General features: G+C 41.3%; 1 protein-coding gene across 5 annotated transcripts in view; it reads left to right on the top strand.

Annotated features, from left to right (window-relative positions):
- LOC130187504 (kelch-like protein 29) overlaps positions 1 to 20,277 on the top strand; it is a 203,083-nt gene that overhangs the window by 168,574 nt on the left and 14,232 nt on the right. For all 5 annotated transcript variants that reach the window (XM_056405180.1, XM_056405177.1, XM_056405178.1 and 2 more), the window contains one exon: positions 19,822 to 20,015. In XM_056405180.1, coding sequence (XP_056261155.1) covers positions 19,822 to 20,015 — 194 coding nt within the window. The remainder of the gene's footprint in view (positions 1 to 19,821; positions 20,016 to 20,277) is intronic.

Genomic DNA, 20,277 nt, shown 5'->3' with positions numbered 1-20,277 from the left:
ATTAAATGGTCACAGCTGTGAGTGTTGTTAGGGAGCGATAGAGCACCTCTTACTTGTTTATGAGTGGTGCAAGAGTGAGAGGATTTGCTTCAGAGAGCAGAGTGGTATACCATGTCTGATTCTATCCACTTCTGCATCAACACATCATCGACACTTCATTTGAAGGTCGTCCACTGCGCCCTATTCAGCTGGGTCTTTTCTTCTTATTTCTTTTTTTTGCATTTGTTGAAACTCTACAGCAGAAAACCAGACATAGATAGTTTTTCTCATTGAGGATAATGAATTCCTAGCAGCTTAAACATGAATAAGGATTGTCCACGTAGAATAATTAAATTCATATCACTCGACTTTTGTAACACTGCTCCCCATTTCTTATTTTTCTTATTTTTCCCCTCTAACCAGGGTTGAGGAGTAACTTTGAACAGAGAGGGGGCTACCTCCCCTACACGGCAGAGCGAGATTAACCAAAGCAATCAAAAGAACATTACTGAGTATATTAGAGCAGGCCGCTGCCGCTCATTACCTACCAGCTCAATTGATCTCCAAAGCTGTTCGCAATGCACAACAGTCCTCCAAATGAAACAGCCTAATTTGATATTTCCCAATAATGCTGCCATACAGTGTCGTTATGACAGGGGGTAGATGGAATATTTGCCCCATAATGGAAACGCATTTGATTCCTTTGTCTCTGAGCTGCTTAATTTGAGCGCTGCCGGTGCATCTAGGGCATTCACTGCTCCAAAGAAATCAGCGTTTTGCCATGTGATGTGTTTGTATGTATTTCTCTGTCTGTGCCCTAGTGTGCATTTTTGTGCAGTCGTGAAGCTTCTCCGAGGCCTTCAGCAACTGGACTCAATTATCAGCACCGTAAAACTTTAACCTACTTTGCCTCTCTCCAAGAACTGCCAGAGGCCTCTTCTGCTTGGTATTACTGCCCTAGCACTGCACTCTCAAAGGTTGCAGTGGCTAGGGAGAAATAAACCACACACTGAACAAAACAGTTGGAACTCATAGTGGTTAAGAAGAAAATGCATGGTGCTCTGGCTGAAACAAACCATTTGTAAGACAGGGTCAAGGTTATATTCACTGGCCTTATCATGTAAAAGCTAACAGGTCTCTCAAGCTGTTTGGGCAAATTATCAGAGCAGTCAACAGGCTTGTTTCTAAGCAACCCAGGCTTTTATTTTGTCTTTTTCAGAAACTGCTATGTGGAATGAGAGTCAAAATTGAGTCAGAAGGTCTAACACCTCAGTTCTGGGAATGAAAATACTTAAATACATGAAAGTTTGTGCTTTTAGAGGCGACAAAGGCAGGGAATTTACTTATATCTCATATTCTTATAACTGGTGACTGCTCAAATATTTAAATTGCAAGGTTTTTGTGATAATTTTTTTTTATAGTAATGATTACATTTAAAATGTGTTATTTGCATAGTCAACCTTTTTTGTTGTGTTGACCTGCTGTAAATGTCTTTACCAGGGATGGATTGTAGATTAATCAACTGGCAAACATTGAGAGTCTGAGCTGCATGCACCTTTATTTAGACCAGAACATCTGACTATAATTAGTGTGAAGACAGTGACAGCTGTTACTGGGGAATAACAAAGGTACTGTAAAGGTTGGACATTTTGCTTCCTGCTGAGAAAAACCTGTTTATCAGGTTTTGTGTTATTGCAATAAAAGTCCAGGTTGGGAAGAAGATATTACATCTTCAGCATTGGTAATGCTACATTTTCAATAAAAAACATATTATTAGCTTATAGCCAGCCTGCATATCGTGTGATAGTTACATTAAGAAACTGATTGAATAAGTCAAATATTGCAGCTCTCACAACATTGAGATATCAGTACATATGTTTCTACAGAATTGTATGCCTCAAAAATGTATTTGAAAATATTGTTTTCATTATGAGTGGATGACAAAATGGCCAACAGCTCAGCAGGCATAAATGCCCATGTTCAAGTTCGTAATGCATTTTTTACTACGGCCTTATTACCAGTAACACGTGGCGGCTAATGATAGGTAATGTTAGCAGACTTTAGAAGCTTTAGACTCAGTTTGGTAACTTTTTGACTATTCTCCTCTTGTGCTACTGTCAAATACATAGTGTATTTGACTTCACCATGAAGCTGTAATTTCCACTTGTGGACACAACATTAGCTTGCTTTAACTTGCCTCTTGTGTTTGATGCTAAACAAGTTTTAAAAAAATCAAACATTGAGAGAGAGCATTTGTCATTACCAAAACATTCTTTAAGCTAATTTACAGTGAAACTAATGCACTGGGTTCTTAATAATAATATATTACAAGGTAAAATAGGAAGGAAACAGTATTGGGGGAAGTTTTGCACTTGAATATGCATGTTTATCTTTTTAGTGCTGTTGTTTTTTGCAGAGGAGAAATTAGCAATTTCAAAGATTAAGGAGGATTTATGACTCCACCATAGATTTGTATACAACAGGCAGCTGGTCTGTCAAATCAACTCAGAAGACTTGTGCTTGGTAAGAGTTTGATATATTAACAATAGCAATTAATTTCATGAGAACCATTATCAGGAGTTTATTTAATTCTTTAAAATCATTTGTTCTGTAACAAGATAAGATAGCATAGACAGCGTATTTGTTTATAATGTTAACCTAACTTGAAAATTATTTTCTCTTTAGAAACTGTGAAACTGGTGCATGTTCTTCAGTTTTTGAACCTCACAAAGACCTACACAGGTTGAAACCTTTTGTTTTTTATTTTCATATATAACAGTTTATTTTCTAACCTTTGCATCCTACGCTCAAGTGCCTGAGTTCTGCTTCCACATACATTGAAGGAACTTTTCAAAACTGAGACAAAGCTTCATATTTTGACCTAGTTTACATGTATATCATTAAACAAATCTCCAACGAAAAAGTCGAAGATTATTAAGATCACTTTCAGGCCATTTCCGATGGCATTTGTTCATATCTGCTTTGATAAATGAGCCCCATTAACTGCTGATCCTTTATTTTGTAGCTAACTACCAGATTTGGCAGATGTGGCTCCACTGGGAGACAAAGTTGGCTCGACTGCAGCTTAGTAATATTGGGCCAAACTCTAAAGATAGGCAGCCAGTCCACAGCAGGACTAGACCCTGGCCAGTGGAGATAAGGGAACAGTTACTCAAGCCTTTTTTGTTGCCTCCACACAAGGAGGAGGAACTGCCCGGGTCTGAAGTGCAGTTGTAATATGGAGAGCTAATAACATTTAAAAATCATTAGTCAGTGTATGTGAATGGCAGCCTTGTTTAATATGCAGATAGCTGTTGGGGATTGTATCTGAAGACTGGGGAATGTCATGAAACGGTGCAAACAGCCAGAGTTGATTTGCTCTGCTCAAAGAGTGATTGATTTAGAGATTGTTTACGCACAGCCAATCTTTTATCATTGTGTATGCATCTGCATTTCTGTGCTCCCTAGTGTGTTCCCGTACTCATTGTTCCTTGAGTATATGTACATGTACAAATGTATGCCTCTGTGCACACGCCTGTGTTTATCTGTGTTTCTGCATATATCAGCTGGCTTCGGCCAAGGTCTCTCACCTTTCAGCTCTGGCTCTAAGCACACTGACTCATAATTTGCAGTCCATCCTGCCTCCCTCGCTTCCCATCTCTCCATCCATCTCACTGAGGGTTTCACGCTCCTAACCGTGAAATTCACCCACATTCACAATTATGTCTTCAATCAGAGCCATCTCAAAGCTAGTAGGATGCAGCCTTTCTTTGGGAACGGCAGGAGGTCCAAATCAGCACTCAGAGGACCGAGCAAGCTTATTCCTGTCTCCGCTCTCTACACTAATGACTGACAGATTTTTAGGGATGGGAGCAGTCAAGTTCGGGGGGCTTTTAACTTGCAATCAGGTACCCTGGGCCTGCATGCTCCTCAGCATGTTGATCCATCAGCAAACCAATATGATTGCAGATATTGAATAATTCATGGGTGTCTAATGATGTGTCAATCACAGATGGTTTTGTTTTATTTATTGCGCACTATGCACAGGTTTGTGCGCCCTCCAAGCTCTATTGCAAGTTAATATTGCATGAAGACTGTTAGCAACATGACACTGAGTACAGCAACTAGCCTTTCTCATCAGGGATGTTGTGCTGTTTGGCTAACAAGTCTGGAGGAGAGAGGAGCAATTTGCTACAACGTTCTCTGGCTCTTTTATGGCTTTTCACTAAAATGACCTTTCAAATTGCTGTACATAAATGTGTGCCCATAAAATCTGTGGAGAAGGCTCTACTGTTCACATGTTGTCTTTCAGGTTCATTAACTGGCACATTTATTGTTGTTATTGTATAAGTGTCCTTGCACCAGTGTGTTTAGTTATTCAGGCATTATTCGTCGAGTGCTGATTGTCAGGATTGTGGTTTTTCCATTTTCCATGAAGGTTGTTGTGATCCTCTGGAGTGGTCAGCCTTGCTCTGACTTACAAATGCTTTATCCTTCTCTAAACACAACCCTGTCCTATCTATTTCTTGACTTTTACTTTTTAAATTAAGCGCAGTTATACTTTTGACCAGCATAATGGGCCATGTCAAGAATGTTGGCTCAGTCTGATGCAGGAGGTAAATCGTAATGCCTTGACGACCTTGCGGAGGAGCACTGAAGGGCTCTCGGGAAATTTTATCAAATCAGCCATGACCAAGAACATACAGTGAGATGGAGATTCCAGCCGGAGGTTTCATCATGCCTCACACTACACACAGTTGAAGTCCTCTGTGGGCTGCTCTGTGAACTGACAAATCCTTAAGTACTTGATGTCCACGGGTGGTGTGCACGCTGGGTTGCCAGTCACCCGGAGAAAGGTCCCCCTCTGTGGGACACCAGGGGTGGGAGAGACCCCATGTCACACTCATAGAAAGAAGAGGCTTCCACTGCTCTTTTGGTTTTGATGAGGCAGGTTTTGCCTCCTGGCTTTCAATATGAGCGCACTCTGATGGGGAACTGCTGCTCTGTCTGCAGGCAAAAAGAAGCTGTCCAGCAGCCAGAGAGAGGAACTCACGGCCGGTCCAGTCCATTCACACTTACTCAGCTCACACATACTGCCATCCACCTCTGGATCTTCCTCTCTGAATTCAGATGGATTAAACACACACTCACACTGTACATGTATAGAGACAGCTCTCTCACATACAGCATTATGAGCTGGAGACGAAGGTCCTCCTTTGTCCGTTTCAGCTCCCTGCCCAACAGCACTCTCTTTTGGAGACAGTGGGAAAATAATCAGCAGGGCAATGATGCTAATAACAACGGAGCACCCTGCTGCTCTCCAACCCCAGGTGTTCAGGACCCTTCGGCGAAACAGTCAAGAAAGAGGGTAGGGGAGAGAAGAGGAGCCAGCTGAGAAGAGTTTAACAGCACAGAGCTGAAGGGACGAGATGAGAGGAGTGTGTAGATGCAGCAGCCCCCCAGTGGGCCCATGAGCTCTGCACAATCAGTCACACTGGAACCAATGGGCTCATGTGAAGACACCCTCTCTCAGCCCCTCCAGCCTCTCCACAGCAATAATGAACCGATGAACTGCAGTGCGTGTCTTTTATATGTCTATGTGTGTGTTACAGTCTGGATCTGTTTCAACATACTAGGTCAGACAGAGCCTGGGGCTAGTTTTGGAGGGGGAGAAGGGATGGTGGAGAGGATAGCCGGCCCCAGTAGCCCCGCAGCATGGCATTGTGGTCGGGGACAACGGGCTCCCAGAGCCCCCCTGCCGCGGCGGTTCCCCCCTGCCGAGCTAATCCTCTGCTCCTCAGGATTAACCAACTTCACAGAGCTGGCCCCTACTGCGCTGTCAAGGCACCCGTTCACCCTCCAACCCTACCCCAGCCACTGCCTCCCTCCACCCACCATCCCTCCCCAGCACTCGCACACTCATTAACCCTCGATGGTACCCTTCTGAGACGTCGGTGTTGATTTTCACTTCTCATGTCTCTGTCTCCCCATATCTCTCTTTTCCTTTGCATGTTGTAGCTCATTTTCCACAGGTCCTGTTTACATCACAGCTCACCATTTAGCTTTATAAATTTGAGTGGATTTTTTCCAACAGGTATTCATTGGTTTCCTGTAGTTTCAGCAAATAATGAAAAATATTAGTAATATTATATTATTTAAAAAAAAAAAAAAAAAAAAAACCCTTGAACCTTGTTTGAGGTTTGTGATCCAACACAGTGAAAACCAGGACTACATTTTTGTCAAAGTTACATTATAGTTATGAGGTAAATCACCGCTTCAGATATTGAAACACGCCTCATTTTCTACACAGGCTTTCATGAATGTGTTGACAGAAAAAGCCTTTTCTCATTGTTTTGTGTATGTTCGTGTCATTTCCCAACTCCATGCAGCTGCCACTGTACCTCACAGAGATTTTGAGGCTCTGGGGCTGAACAGAGAGTGGGTCCAAATCAAGCTGATCACGTCTCTCTCTCATATTTCTCTCTCTCCATGCCTCCCCGCCTCCCTCTATCCTCCCCCCGGTTTCCTCTTTTAATCACAATCTCCAACCTCTCCAGCACCTTCTGTCCCATTGCTCCCTCTGCCTCTTCACAGCGCTGATTAGGTGGGCAGGAGATGATGGGTGTATTTTGGGCCTGCGAGGCTGCTGATGTTGAATCTGTCTGACATGCTCGAGCAAAGCCAGTGTCTCCTTTTCATTGTCTTCTAATGGGGTGCTGAGGTCTCTGAGACATGGAGGTAGATGGTGCAAAGAGTGCAAGTGTGTGTGCGTGTGTGTGCATGTGTGTGTGCATGTGTGACGGTTATAGAGAAACACTGGCGAGCGATGACAGGTATGCCCGAGGATGGTATTAGGGAAAGGCAGTGAGAGGCTGCAGGTAATGACTAGTACGAGCTGTATGTGCTTCCGCTTCGTCGATAAACGATGGGCTGGCACTTCAGACAATTTACAGCCTTTACCAACAGGCAAGTAATTTTTCTCTGGCCGTCTTTTTGCTTCTGTGCCTTCGTCTATCCTCTTTTTCTTTTTTTCTTTTTCCAACATCTATCTCTCTCTGTCAAAGACACACAGAAACACGCACATAAAAAGTATATTCCCTTTGTATCCCCCTCTTTCTCTCTCATATCATGCTACCACCCAGTCAGACGTCCAGTCAGGTTGGAGCAGTGTGTTGCTGGCTAATTATCAGTGGTTAGGATGTGACAGATGCTGCCAAGATGGTTGGCAGTCAGTTTGCCATCCCCCCACAGGAGGAAGCAACAACTGACCTTTAGCAAGCATGGCCATGGCAAACGATCGCAATATCTAGGCATATACACACCTCGCTGGCACCCAGGGAAGGATTGACATTGGAGGTGGGAGGGTTAGTTGTTATATATAGATTTGTCCTGTGTGTGTATGCCCAAGGTGAAGGTGCTCGCTCCAACAGGAGATAAGTGCAGACACAGAGCTATTTTGTACAGGTCAGTGTGTGTGTGCACCAGTAAACATTAGTGCTTAAGACTTATATATACATATGTAGTGTGTGTACAGTATACTAAATATGAATAACACCCCCCCCCTTACTTAAACAGGACATGAAGCTAAATTTGAAAAGTTGCCTATCCTAAATGACAAAAATGGGAAGCATTAAGGAGAACCATAGGAACCTATTGATTCATTCATTTATTTATTCCTGAAATTGCTTATAGTTTCTCCCTTTTTTTAAAAATCACAGCCATTTTTTTGTCTGTTTTCTTGCCGTTTTTCTTTCATGTTTTTTCAAAGACATTTGAATTTATTGTACACATAAATACATGCTGTATGTTTGTGTGTGTGTATTAATTAAGCTTAAGCTCAAGGTCCCTGTTCACATATTAGCTAGAGATAATTTAGACAATTTTTTAGCCATAGCCGACAGCAACATGACACAGTTTTTAGCTTCCTTAAAACACATAAAAAAAATACCCCTCACAACTAAGCAGTCAAACCTCAAACTTTGGCTGGATCCACTTTATCCCAAGCAATTTAGATGTCAGTTTTAATTTTAAACCCCATTCCCACCACCACTACTACCCACCACCCCACACCCCCGCAGTGCTGCCCTACATGGCTGCTATCAACACAGGGGCTTACTTTGGTAATGAAGTGGGGTCTAAGTCTTCCATCTCCTGTCTAGTTTTGAGGAGTGCGGAGCAGTAATTGGTGTACGACCTACACCACTGGCAGCACTCATGTCCCCTGTCCTATGTGACATTCCCATCCAATTAAATCTAATCACACACACACACACACACACATAGAGACACTAAAATAGCACACTCACTATTATCATGGCTCCCTGTGTTATTTTCCAGATAGTCTTTCAAGGTGCCTTTTCTTGGTTTTCAAGTGTTGTGGCATATCTGTAGTCTATCTGTACACAAAATGTGGATATGTGTGTATACATGGACGGATTGTGTGCTCACACACTGAGGAAGCCGACTTGTGCTCTGTATTAGTTCATTCACAGGGATTATGGGTAAATCTGTGTGGCCAGTGGATGGATCGTTCTCTGTCTCACAAGGATTAACTGAAGGTGACACTGAGGTGACAGGTCTGTGTCCATCTGAGTTTGTATGTGCCACCATAGTCTGGTGTGTGTGTGTGCGTGAGTGCATTTATGCATGGTGTGTACACGTATGTCTGTGTTATTAGCCTGAAATGTGCTGTAATCCATCAGAGTTAATGAGTTGTGTGTGTTTGTGTGTGTGTGTGTGTGTGTGTGTGTGTGTGTGTGTGTGTGTGTGTGTGTGTTCTCCCACAGTGATGGCAGTGGAGTGTGTTGTGTGTGTGTGTGTGTCTTTTGGCTGACCTTGACTTCAGTCTGTCAGATGAACAGACTCTGAGGCCGTCCATACGGAGAGCAAGACTCCATCAGATCCCCAGATGTCATTATACACAATCTGTCAGATGTGTGTACTACGAGCAAATAACAAGCAAAACTGCTCTGCCCTTGAGGGGGGATGAGAGAGATTTGGGAGTTCATGAATGAGGAAATGTGTCAAAGGTTAAATCATTTATTCCCTACTTGTGGTCAAGACCTCCTGAAGCGATGTTCAGGGGTCGTGACCAAGAAAAATCTGAGGGTCACAGTATGGTTAAAGGGATAATGAAGAAAAAAATCACGTCATTTACAACATTCTTTCTTCTTCTGTGACATTTGTTGTTTTTGATAAACACTGGATAATTTGACTTCTATACGCCTCTGAAAATCCTTAAAATGAAACAAACATTTAACTGTTAACAACTCATGTAGACATTCACTTTTTTAAGAGGTCATAATCCCATAATGTCCAAAAACCAGGATTTACACAACTAGATTAAATCAGGTCACATTATAAAAAGGTGCAGCTAACTGTAATGTAGCTGCCTGAACTGAAATAGAAGTTACATATTTACATGTATGCATATATAGATGTTTTCAAAAGCAATGGCTACATTTCCAAAGAATTGAAGGGTAAGTTTTATCATTTGGCCCCTTAAAGCTGTTATTTCTGGCAGTTAGCTTGTGATGCTACAGTAATTTCCTCTTTACATAGGTGGTTTTTACTAGCTAGGCCATTAATTAATTAATTAATTTTAATGGTGCAACCGGATATAATAAATCACTAGTTTTAGAGTAGCTAGTAGTTACTAAGGACTTACTTAGGTCTATACACAGAAATATATAGATTTACAAACAGCTAGAACAACCCAATCCAGAGATAAAGTGCTGGTGGAACACATTTTCCTCCTTTAATTTTTATGTTTTTAGTTTGGAGGCTGACACGAGCTGGAGCATAGAAAAATGAAGTAGTCATTAATGTTGTGAAGAGCAACTGCTGTTATGTCTTTTTCACTATTTGCTTCATGAAGCTGTAAGCTTGTCAGCAAAATGATGTGCTTCCTATAGGATGCAAATACCCAAATATTTACATTTCTGAGAAGCGCAGAGCCCTTCCTCTACAAAGTAGGACTCAGTAGATTTCACTGTCAGACATTGATTAGTAACCTGGGGAGACAGAACACAGGTACAAACAGCTGTCACATGCAGAGAAAATCAACACGGGGAACAGAGGTGCATACAAACGAGTTCAAATTAGTTGTCACAAAGCTGCTGTTTTTGTTTTCATCTCTGACAATTTGCGTAAAGCTGTCATATGTGAGTGTAGCAAAAGGTGAGTTTGCTAATTTGAGGATCTCCATTTCCAAAAAAACATCAGTGCACCAGTCAAATTTCAGATAAAATTAACTGTCGAGATCATAAAAGGATCTCTATCCATGTGTAGCGTTAACGCCATATTTTAGAATTTACTCACGTTGAAATGGGGCACCAGTCCTCTGAGAGGACAACAATGAATTATATCATTGCCAGATTTATTAATCTCATATCGGAAGCCATGACTTCTCGATTCAATGGATCTCCAGTCTCTACGTCAAAAGAATACAACAGGACAACAACTGGGTGTAAATAAAGAAGTTTATTACTTAAACTACTATGTACAGAGTAAATGCAAGGTGTAATAATCATAAAGATGAAAATAATAATGAAATGAGCAGTGTGATGAGTTGGCAATGGTGGGAGAGAATATGTTATGGCTATACACTATGGCTATACAGCTAATGATACTACATCTACGAATTAGATTTGATGATTAAATATTGCTATATTTCGACATCAACCCAGTCATGAGCAGAGTGTTAAGACCGGCCTACTGTGAGTTGTGCTGTAGCTGGAGATCCTCAGCTGGAACCCAGGTGGCTGTGGTTGCCGTGGTAACCCTGGAGACGCGGGATCTAGGTGGATTCTCCTGGAGGCTGTGTCCCGTTATCATGGTGACGGATTCTCCCTGTGTCTCAGCGGTTCAGCTCTGGTGGAGTTTGCCAGGAGACTTTCTGTCTCGCGCACTCTTGATTTCTGCTCGGCTTCTCTGCAGGCGGTCGTGCAGATGTTATCTGCTGGCGTCTCTTGTGTGTTGATGCAAAATAAACTCTAATGCTCTTCACTTTGGCTGGATAACTTAAGAGTCCGGTGTTGACCAGATGACTCTAAAGTTGTCAAAATCTTCAAAAAGGAAAACTTGATGAAGATTTAAAAGTTACAAAATTACTCTGAGGCACTTCTGTTGCTTTGGTTCAGTTGGTCTTGACTTGGCTTATAAAAATAAAAGATTGCGGATTTAGACAAAAATAATGGTACTTTGAGCTTGCGCCAAAAAAAATAAAAGACGCGAAAAGTGCAAAAATGACTAAGAGCCATGAGTTTGTGGCGAGCAGCTTAGAGCTAAGAGTTTCCATGGCTACAGAGCCGGGCTTTGAGCCGGGACTCTGAGCTTTGAGCAAAGATCTCAGCTTCTAGTTTCTGCATCGTTTTCCTAGCTTCAGCTTTTCAGCCTCTAGCTTTTAGCTTCGTTTCTAGCTTCTAGCATCTTCTATCAGTTTAGCATCTCTAACCTTTCTCTTTCTTCTGACATTTCTGACCATGTGTGAATTGATCACGACTGTTTTATCCCCTGGGGGCTGGCACATGTTTCAGGGGCGTCACCCATCTTCTCCTGTGTTTCCACTTGGAAAAGAGGGTAATTTTCCACTGAACTTTGGAATAATTTAAATCTAGAGTTTACTTATAAACTTGCACATCCGTCTTCCACCATGACCACAAAACATTAAATGAAATAACATATAAAACTACTTGCACTAATAATGACAGACGGGAGTAATACGAGTGTTGATTTCATATTACATCCTTCAAACCTAGAATTAATCATGATACAAGTGGTTAACTGATCAAACAACAATATAAACATTTCCTAAAGCTAATAGTCTATAAATGTGGATTACACAGCAGTTCTTTGACTGTAATAATAATAATATGGACATGCTGGAAGTCATGTAGTGTGTGTTACCTCGTGTGAAGGATGCTGACAGTGTGGTCACATGAAGGACATTGTCTTAAAATCTACATGTTACATTTCAAACATTCTATGGGATAGCAGTTTGGGATTAAACTGTTGCATAGGAACATCTCATGAGTTACAGAACAGCTAGATATTTAATTATATATTCTTCCTTAGATCTGTGTCTGTGAAGATTGTTCTGCTGGTCACTACGCAGGACTGGAATGTGGGTTGTAGTTTATGACTCTTATCTAGAAAGGGACAAAGGAAGTGTGTGTGTGTGTGTGTGTGTTCATGCATGGCACAGAGAGGCCAGGATTCACACCTTAGTGATTATCAGTCCTTTTGGTGTTATTTGTCCTATATAAGAAACAATCAAATATCATTAGACAGAGTCTTATTGTTACAAACTGGAGATTTTGCCTATATTCTCCAGTTGCCCGGTGTCCATTGGTTGATCCTCTGGAGCTGACCCTTTGACCTTTGTTCTGGTTCTGTGTCGTTCAGACATGCTAACAGCATGGTCTGTTTGTGGAAGAGGGGTCATTGGTCTCTGTTTCCTATCAATTTGATAGTTTGATGGTGGAAAGAGTCGCAAAGTATCAATTGTGGGTCCGTAACTCTGCGTGTGTGTGTGTGTGTGTGTGTGTGTGTGTGTGTGTGTGTGTGTGTGTGTGTGTTTAAGTGCAGGCAAAATCTAACAAAAAGTGTGCAAGTCATGTGTTTGCATGATTGTTGGCGTCCAACAGACAGCAGGGTGATAGTGGAGGTGTGGGCACAGGCCTCACAGTTTCTGTGATGTGCTCTGACACACAGATGGCAGCTGACACAACACAGATAGACTCTGCACTCTCTCACTCACTCTCACTCATCCTCCTGTTCCTCCCATCCAAAGTGGATGTTTTCTCTCCTGTTCGTTTTTATGAACCTCTATCTTTTGCCTGACTTGACACTAAAATTAATGCAAAAAATATTATCTCTGAGTAGTTTATTTCATGTTATTGAGATTTCCCCCCACCTAGCTGCTAATGAACAGTCTTGGCAAATGTGAAAAATGTTAATGTAAGCAAATGATGCCTACATTTGTGTGCAAACTGTTTTGAGTTCCCCCCAGGCCATAGCTGATTCACACGGTAGCCCTGTTTTCCTCAAGCCAAATCACAACCTCTCGGTTCATTAATTCTGACAGGAAACAGAGGGCTATGAGGGATTGATTCACTCACATACACATGCTCTCGCTCTCTTCTTGTGCCGGTTCCAATGGCAGTATAGAAAAAAGATCAAACTACTTTCAGACATGGGGCTGCATGCAAATGTCTTTATACATTGATGCGTTCTGGTTTAATGACACTCAACTCCTGTTGAGGGAACTTGCGAACCTGGGGGTTAACTGTAAAATAAAGGGAGACAGTCAGTGTCAGATATCTTCACATATTAAGTATGTCAAGGCTCATATTTAAAGTCAACCGAGGATAGAGAAACCTAGCGTTAACTAAATAAAAAAGCCAGAAACAAACATAATACAATACTAAGTTTTTACAGCTGCACTAGTAGCTCTGTGGCGTTGTACTTGGATACAGTAGTGCTTTTACCTACATAATAAATGTTATCATGCTAACACACTCACAATGAAAATAGGCTAATGTTTACCTTGTTCACAATCTATGGTTAGCATTTCTGCACACCAATGTGTGCTAATAAGTACTAAATATTATGTACAGCTGAGGCTGATAGGACTGTCATCAGGTTTGCAAGTATATGTCAGTGAAGTATTGGATGAATTAAGGCTGAGGGATATCCCAGAGGGAATATGTACCAAGTTTCATGACAATCCATCCAATTGTTGTAGAGACATTTAACTAAAAACCCACACTGTTAACCTCCTAAACTGTGATGATTAAAACCACTTTGATTTAGTTGCAAACTAGCAGTTTCTCTTTGGAAAACAAGAAAAATTTCCCCGCAAGACTTCCACAGTTTAACGCTCCATGCTGAAGTGCTTATGTTTCTGAGGATGCGTGTGGGCAGCAGCATGAAAATGCAAGAGAGACAGAGAGATAGTGTTCATGCGAGTGAAATAGCTAGCTGGGGTGTTGCAGGGATTAATGTGAATTTGTAACTTCAGGGCATGAGTTGCTGCTCGATCGAATCTGGAGCATCAGCTCCTCTCTGCAGGCAATGAATGCATTGGGTTTTTTTTTTAACTAACTTCCATTGCATTCCACTACACACACAACCTTTTTAAAGATTACAATGGTGTTATTGCTGGCCTGTGTTCTGTAAGCATGGCTAACAACTTAAATAAATGCTGCAGGTATTGTATTGTTATTTCTTTCCTGTCTGAAAATGCTCTTCCACTATGAGCTATTTGAATATCAAGGCTTTTAATAGTTAATGTGTGGGATACCTAGCTTTTGTTGAGCATTCACTGTTTGCATGCTATTCCAGTGGTGTTGTAACTGCAGCATGATGCACCCTTCTGCCTCTTAATGGATCTTTTTGTCAGCATTGAGGTGCATAGAGCCCGAGTGGTTTTGTTATCTGAGTGAGGCGTTTCTTTTCTTTCCTCCATCTAACTCTCCACTCTCGTTTCTCACTCTATATATGCTGTAGTTTGTATCTCAGGGGAAATGAATATGTGTCAGTATCTCAAAGACTGGCAGCCCATCCATTACAGTTTATCGCATGTGTGGGTGTGTGTGTTTGTGTGTGAAAGAGAGAGAAAGAGAGCGAGAGCGGTATGAAGAAAAGCGTGCTTCATCATCCACACTCCCCTGTAGGTAACCATATTAGTGAATTGGCTGTGATGCCTTGATCACCTTCTAGATGCTTAGATTGCATCATTGGTGTGAATTGGTAAAAGAGAGAAACGGATGCCGAGTATTACCTGTTTACTGCATAGGTCATGGTCGAAAGATGGAGGCTATGTGGTCAGATTCAAGAAGAAGGCATCGGCCAATAACTTTTCTTTCTACCTTTCAGCCATCCAGTGCATTGCAACAAAGTGCAGCCATAGAGTTATGCTATCTTGACTTCCTGTATCCCTTATTGATTCCTGTTTTTGACATTTATTCCTCTTTTCTTTTCTTTTTTTTTTTTTTTTTTATAACATCTTGATATTGCTCCATTGTGGCTGTTTCATAAACAGAGAAAAACAACACACACACAGGCTTTTACACCTGTACTGCCACAGAGCAAATCCAATGGAAGGCTGCATGACGGCTGACTGTTCACTGCATCCATTAATTTTTGTGGTCTCTGACTCATATGTATGTTTCCTAGTTAATGTTATAAAGTCAGGGCCCGAGGGATAATATCTGCTTATGCACCACATTTTCTCAGCTCGTCTGTGATGATGTCATCATCAAGTGACATATTCTTAGCTGTTGAAGCCCACGCTCTATTTTGTTTGAGGAGGACAGAAATGGAAAACAGTGCCGCTTATTTTTGGTTTTCTGTTCTTCTCACTGTCTCTCCTTCTCCTTTTTAGAGATGAACTTTTAGAAAGTAAAATCTACGATAATGTATGAAAGATACTTGACTTGTGGCATGTTGGGTGACATGTTACTCCATAACATTAATTATGGGCACTGTCCTTTCTTTTGAGTGAGCCCCATATACACTGTCCTGCTGCCATAATGTGTATTAATCTGCCACCAAAAATAGTTCCCAACAAATGAACTGTTTACTCCAGTTTGAGTAACATTTGCCAAAAAATAAAGTGTCTAGCTATTTCAGAAAATTACTTAGCCTTTTGAAAAATTGACACTATATATTCATGACTTGTTTAATGTCTTAAATTTGAAGGAAGGGGCTTGGGGCTGAGTGCACCACACAGGGGAGGGAAGTTCCAAAATATTGAGCGATGCCCCAACACTTTGTTGATTTTGGTTATTTTGTTAGATTTGATGCCAATTTAAAAAAAAAACGAATAACAGCAGCCTGAACCTTTTTTAAAGGTTCTCCTCTGAAACATGGAATAGATACATATAGCAGAGCATATGTATCTGGATGGATTACGTGCTTACAGATGGATACAAACTAAATCAGCCACCAATCACAAATAATTATGAGGTTTATGTGTGAATATCATTCAGATAATGCGCAACCCACCCTTGTATTTAACACCTGGTATTTAGTGTATATACTTCCTCCATAATGTAGGTTAAAAACAGGTACAGTATATTAAGGTTGCGTCTATTTTTTCATGTGCTCTTTGCGCAGAGCAGGCGAGCAGGTGGGGAGGTAGCAAATCCATCTACTGTCAACATAAATAATCATGGCACGTGACCATATATTTCTAGGGCAACTGTCCAATTTCTCCTGTTATCAAACATTATGGTTCTTACCTAGGTGGGTCAGTCAATACAAAATGCCAGAGAGATGTTACCTACTTATTTTTTTACACAATCCCACCACATGGGTCACTTTTCCACCTGGCTGACATTGAATTATAAAGCTGATTTGTTAACGTGTCAGTCACCGTGCAGGGTGCCAGCATTAGTATGTTTTTCTTTGTCCAGATTACATATTCAAAGGCAAATCTAGTTGAAAGTCTGGCTTGATTCTTTCATTCACAATGTCTCTGTCTACCCTTCCAATGTGTCTTTCTTTCCGTCTCCCTCCCTACATAAAAGAACACAATCCTACATTGTTTGTTCTGTTGTAACCCCGCAGCAGCATTTTAGAGATGATTGTCCCGGCATGATGAAACAAGCCCTGTCAGGAGCTACAGACGATTACATGGCTTCATGTGGTGATCAGTCTTTGTGTATAAACACTTTTAAAAAAAATCGATGCAGCGCAACATGTTGATGGATAAACTCCTACACTATCTTAGTAACAATGAAAAAGCTCTGTCTGCCTTTTCTGTCTGTTCTGACGGAAAGCTTCAGAGGAGAGATATAGTCTGTTTTGTTTTTTGTTTTTTTGGGGGGGGTTTTTTTTGCTGATGAACTTCTTTTTTTTCTCTCCTTCCTCAATCTCCTCTGCCTTGGAGATATAATCGAAACAATATACAACCACTTAGAGAATCTTTTTAGTGTCAGTCCTAATGTCATGGTCCATTTTGAATTCTTGATGGTGAATCACACATGTAACGAATTCAATCAGATTCTTCACCTCTGAGACAGTTTCAGACGCTGAGCTGCTTCCGACCTGCACATGTTTCTCTACATCAGAAATCCTGACCCATTCAACTGCAGGATAGCTGTGCTGTGTTTACACTAATGGCCCTTAGAACTTATTTTCCTGATCCGCCCCTTACTCAAAGAGATGGGGTCTCACTTTGAACGCGCTATTATCTAACAATTTTAGACAGCCACTGGTTATTAAACATGAGATATTCCTGATAGTCCTGAAAGAAGATTAGCTTGTTTTTTGAGTGTTACATGTAAACAAAGACATTTTATAATGATTTAAAAGCTGCAACCGCTCTGTGGCAACAGGAACAACCTGTTAACGCAATATTGACATATTCTCACCCGTGTGTTAGCAAACAGTCGCCTATCTACACATTCCCCTGACACGGAGTAACTTCAGCGAGTATTTGGAGTTATGTTTCTGGCCATCTGACAAATGTAATTCCAGTATTAACTCTACTTTTAACTCAGTTTTTGGTGTCTAAAGAAAAACTTCTTCAGGAAATAACTGGTTCTCCAGCAACAGGCTCTACTGTGTTGACCAGCTAGTTCCTAACTGATTTGGTGATGGAAAACGCACACTCGATTTATCGCTGCAATTTTACTGAAAGCAGTTGCTTTTTGAGTATTGAAACAAGGTTGATGAGAGCAGAGAGAGTGAACCAAAAGAGTAAAGTCGTCACAGTTCAATCAACAGTTCCATCAAACCAATGGGCTAAAAAAACTGTGCAGAGCTGAGAGGAACTGAAAGGTTGGGTGATAATTCATAACTACGAGCAACATCATTTACATTATGCTGCCTTTGATCTGTTGCTTCAAAAAAAAATATTGATTATTGCAGCTTTAACTTTGTGGTGTATTTGGTTACAAAGACATGGTTCTGAAACCAGAGGATAATGTAAGAAGGGCCAGAAAAACGGTAAACAGTAGATGTTGTTTTAAGATTTTTTTTTTGTGCAGAATTGAGTCTTTTGGATTTTTTTTCTTTTATCTTTTCTCATCATGACCAGCTGTTTGTAGTAGTCCTTATGCCCTTTTGTATCCTGTAATCAGCTTCACTCAGCAGTGTCTGACCCTTAAATTTATGAACCTCCCCTGATGTGGTCCGAGGGGTAATTACATCCGCCAGAGAATGAGACACATGTTAGTCCTTCTATCTCAGCAGGGCTCAGTTACTCAACCTGATGCTGGTATGTGTGTTTGCGTGCGTGTGTGTCTGTGTCTGTGTTTAAACAATGCTAATTGGCACTCTGAGTGTTTTGAGTCCACCTTTCCCTGAGTGTCTTCTGTGTCACCACTTTCTCAGACTGCCAGTCGATTTAAACCCGTCCCCTCAGCATCTGTTGCCAAGGACATTATCGGACCCCCGAAGAGAATATTCCCAAAGGCTAATTCACTCGTCTCCTCTCGCACTTTATCTAACAGCCTTCTCACAGGAAGCTGGATGCAACCATTGCTTCCAGGTGTCGTTTAAATTCAGCGTGACTTCAAATGCCACAGGAGATGCAGCAGGAAAGCATCTAAAGTAAACTGAAAAAAATATCTTTACACACCTGTATGTTTTTGACTGGTATGTCATATGAAGAGGTAAAAAGAAAAAGAAATGAAGTTGACACCTGTGTGTGTGCAAAATTGAGGTAAAACACCAAATGAAGGTCATTGACCCCTGTGGAAAATTGTCCTTTAAAAATTGCCTTCAAGTGACAGTGCGGGAGTCTACTTTTTTAAAGCATCCCTCTTGAAGTGTAAGGTTTGTTGTCCCAGGGGACTTGGATATGGTTTTTCATGTTAAGATGTTTTTCTTTTATAACAAAGAGACAACCTTGATTAAGAAGGCTTGCTTTAGTCTGAATGGAGGTGTGTTTTAATCACAGATCCTGGATCTGTTTGCAGCTCTCTAATGAGGCCTACTCCAGCTGGAAGGCTGTCGGCGCGGTTGCTTTGATCAGTGGCCCATGGACACAGGATTACACTGCTAACACACTGCGCTAATAGAGCCACGGGGCAAAAAAACACACACACAAACACATATCTAAACGCACATATACAGCACGCACACTAAACACAAATGCAAATTTAAGAAATATACATATAAATACGCACACACCCTCAACCTCTGACAAGGGCACAATCCCATAAGCCAGTGTCTTGTTGTCATGCAGCCCATTGTGTCAGGCCCTTTCATCTGGCTGCGCCTGTTTGTGCCAGTTTGGGTCGGCTGAGTTTTAGGCTTGGCGTTGAAGTCTCTGCCAAAGAGGGGCTCAGTGAGAAAGGTCCAAAGCTCAGCATTGACACACAGCCCAACTCTAGAGACTAATGGCTTGTAGCTCCCAACATATGTTGCTTTGTGTAATTGCTTTAATTGCTGTCATTGTACGTAATGGTTGGTCTTTTTCATCTTCCCTGGTGGTGTAGGCATTCTGCTAATTATATCTGTCAGCCCTGGAGCCAAAACGAGCATTTCACTGTGAATTCAGAGCAGTGGGAACTTTAAAATCAGAGTGTTTCTGTATAGAGTTTGTGTGTGTGTGTGTGTGTGTGTGTGTGTGTGTGTGTGGGGGTATAAATGACAGACTGCAGAATGTTAGAATAATTTAGAGATTCCCCCATGTGGATCGCTTTAATAGAAGTGAGGTCATGACTTTATCAGTCAAGTCTGAAACTTTATCTGCATTTCATCACATTTCTCTTGATTAGGATCATGTATTAGATTAATTGTAATATATCTGAGATTTAAATTACTATAGATCTATACAACAAATCAAACATCAAAATATCTAAAAATCTCCTTTTTTCTCTTCAGGTATGACACCATCACCAACCAGTGGGAAACAGTGTCTCCTCTGCCCAAGCCGGTCCATTCTGCAGCAGCCACAGTGTGCGGAGGTAAGGTCTACGTGTTCGGAGGTGTGAATGAGGCCGGGCGCTCGGCAGGTGTCCTCCAGTCCTACGTACCACAGAGCAACACCTGGAGTTTTATTGAATCGCCCATGATAGGTAAGACAGGTGACAACACCCACAGTTTTTGTCAAAGATTCACGAGCACATTCTTTCACACACAAGCTTCAACACAAGGTGAAGCGATGTTATGTCCTCGGGGATGTGCTGCCATTGTTATATCACCTTTTGTATTCTGACAGAGCTGTTGTTTCCTTTTTAAACCAGTGTGTGCCAGGATGTGGTTCTATATTCCCAAATGTGTGGTCTCTTTTCCCTCATTATGCCTTAACATTTTGCATGTGAGAGAGAATGATCCACT

This window comes from Seriola aureovittata, chromosome 19 (assembly GCF_021018895.1).
Source record: "Seriola aureovittata isolate HTS-2021-v1 ecotype China chromosome 19, ASM2101889v1, whole genome shotgun sequence".
In the NCBI taxonomy this organism is placed as follows: domain Eukaryota; kingdom Metazoa; phylum Chordata; class Actinopteri; order Carangiformes; family Carangidae; genus Seriola; species Seriola aureovittata.
Note: the sequence above shows the minus strand (reverse complement) of the source record. Positions and strands in the feature narration are given on the sequence as shown.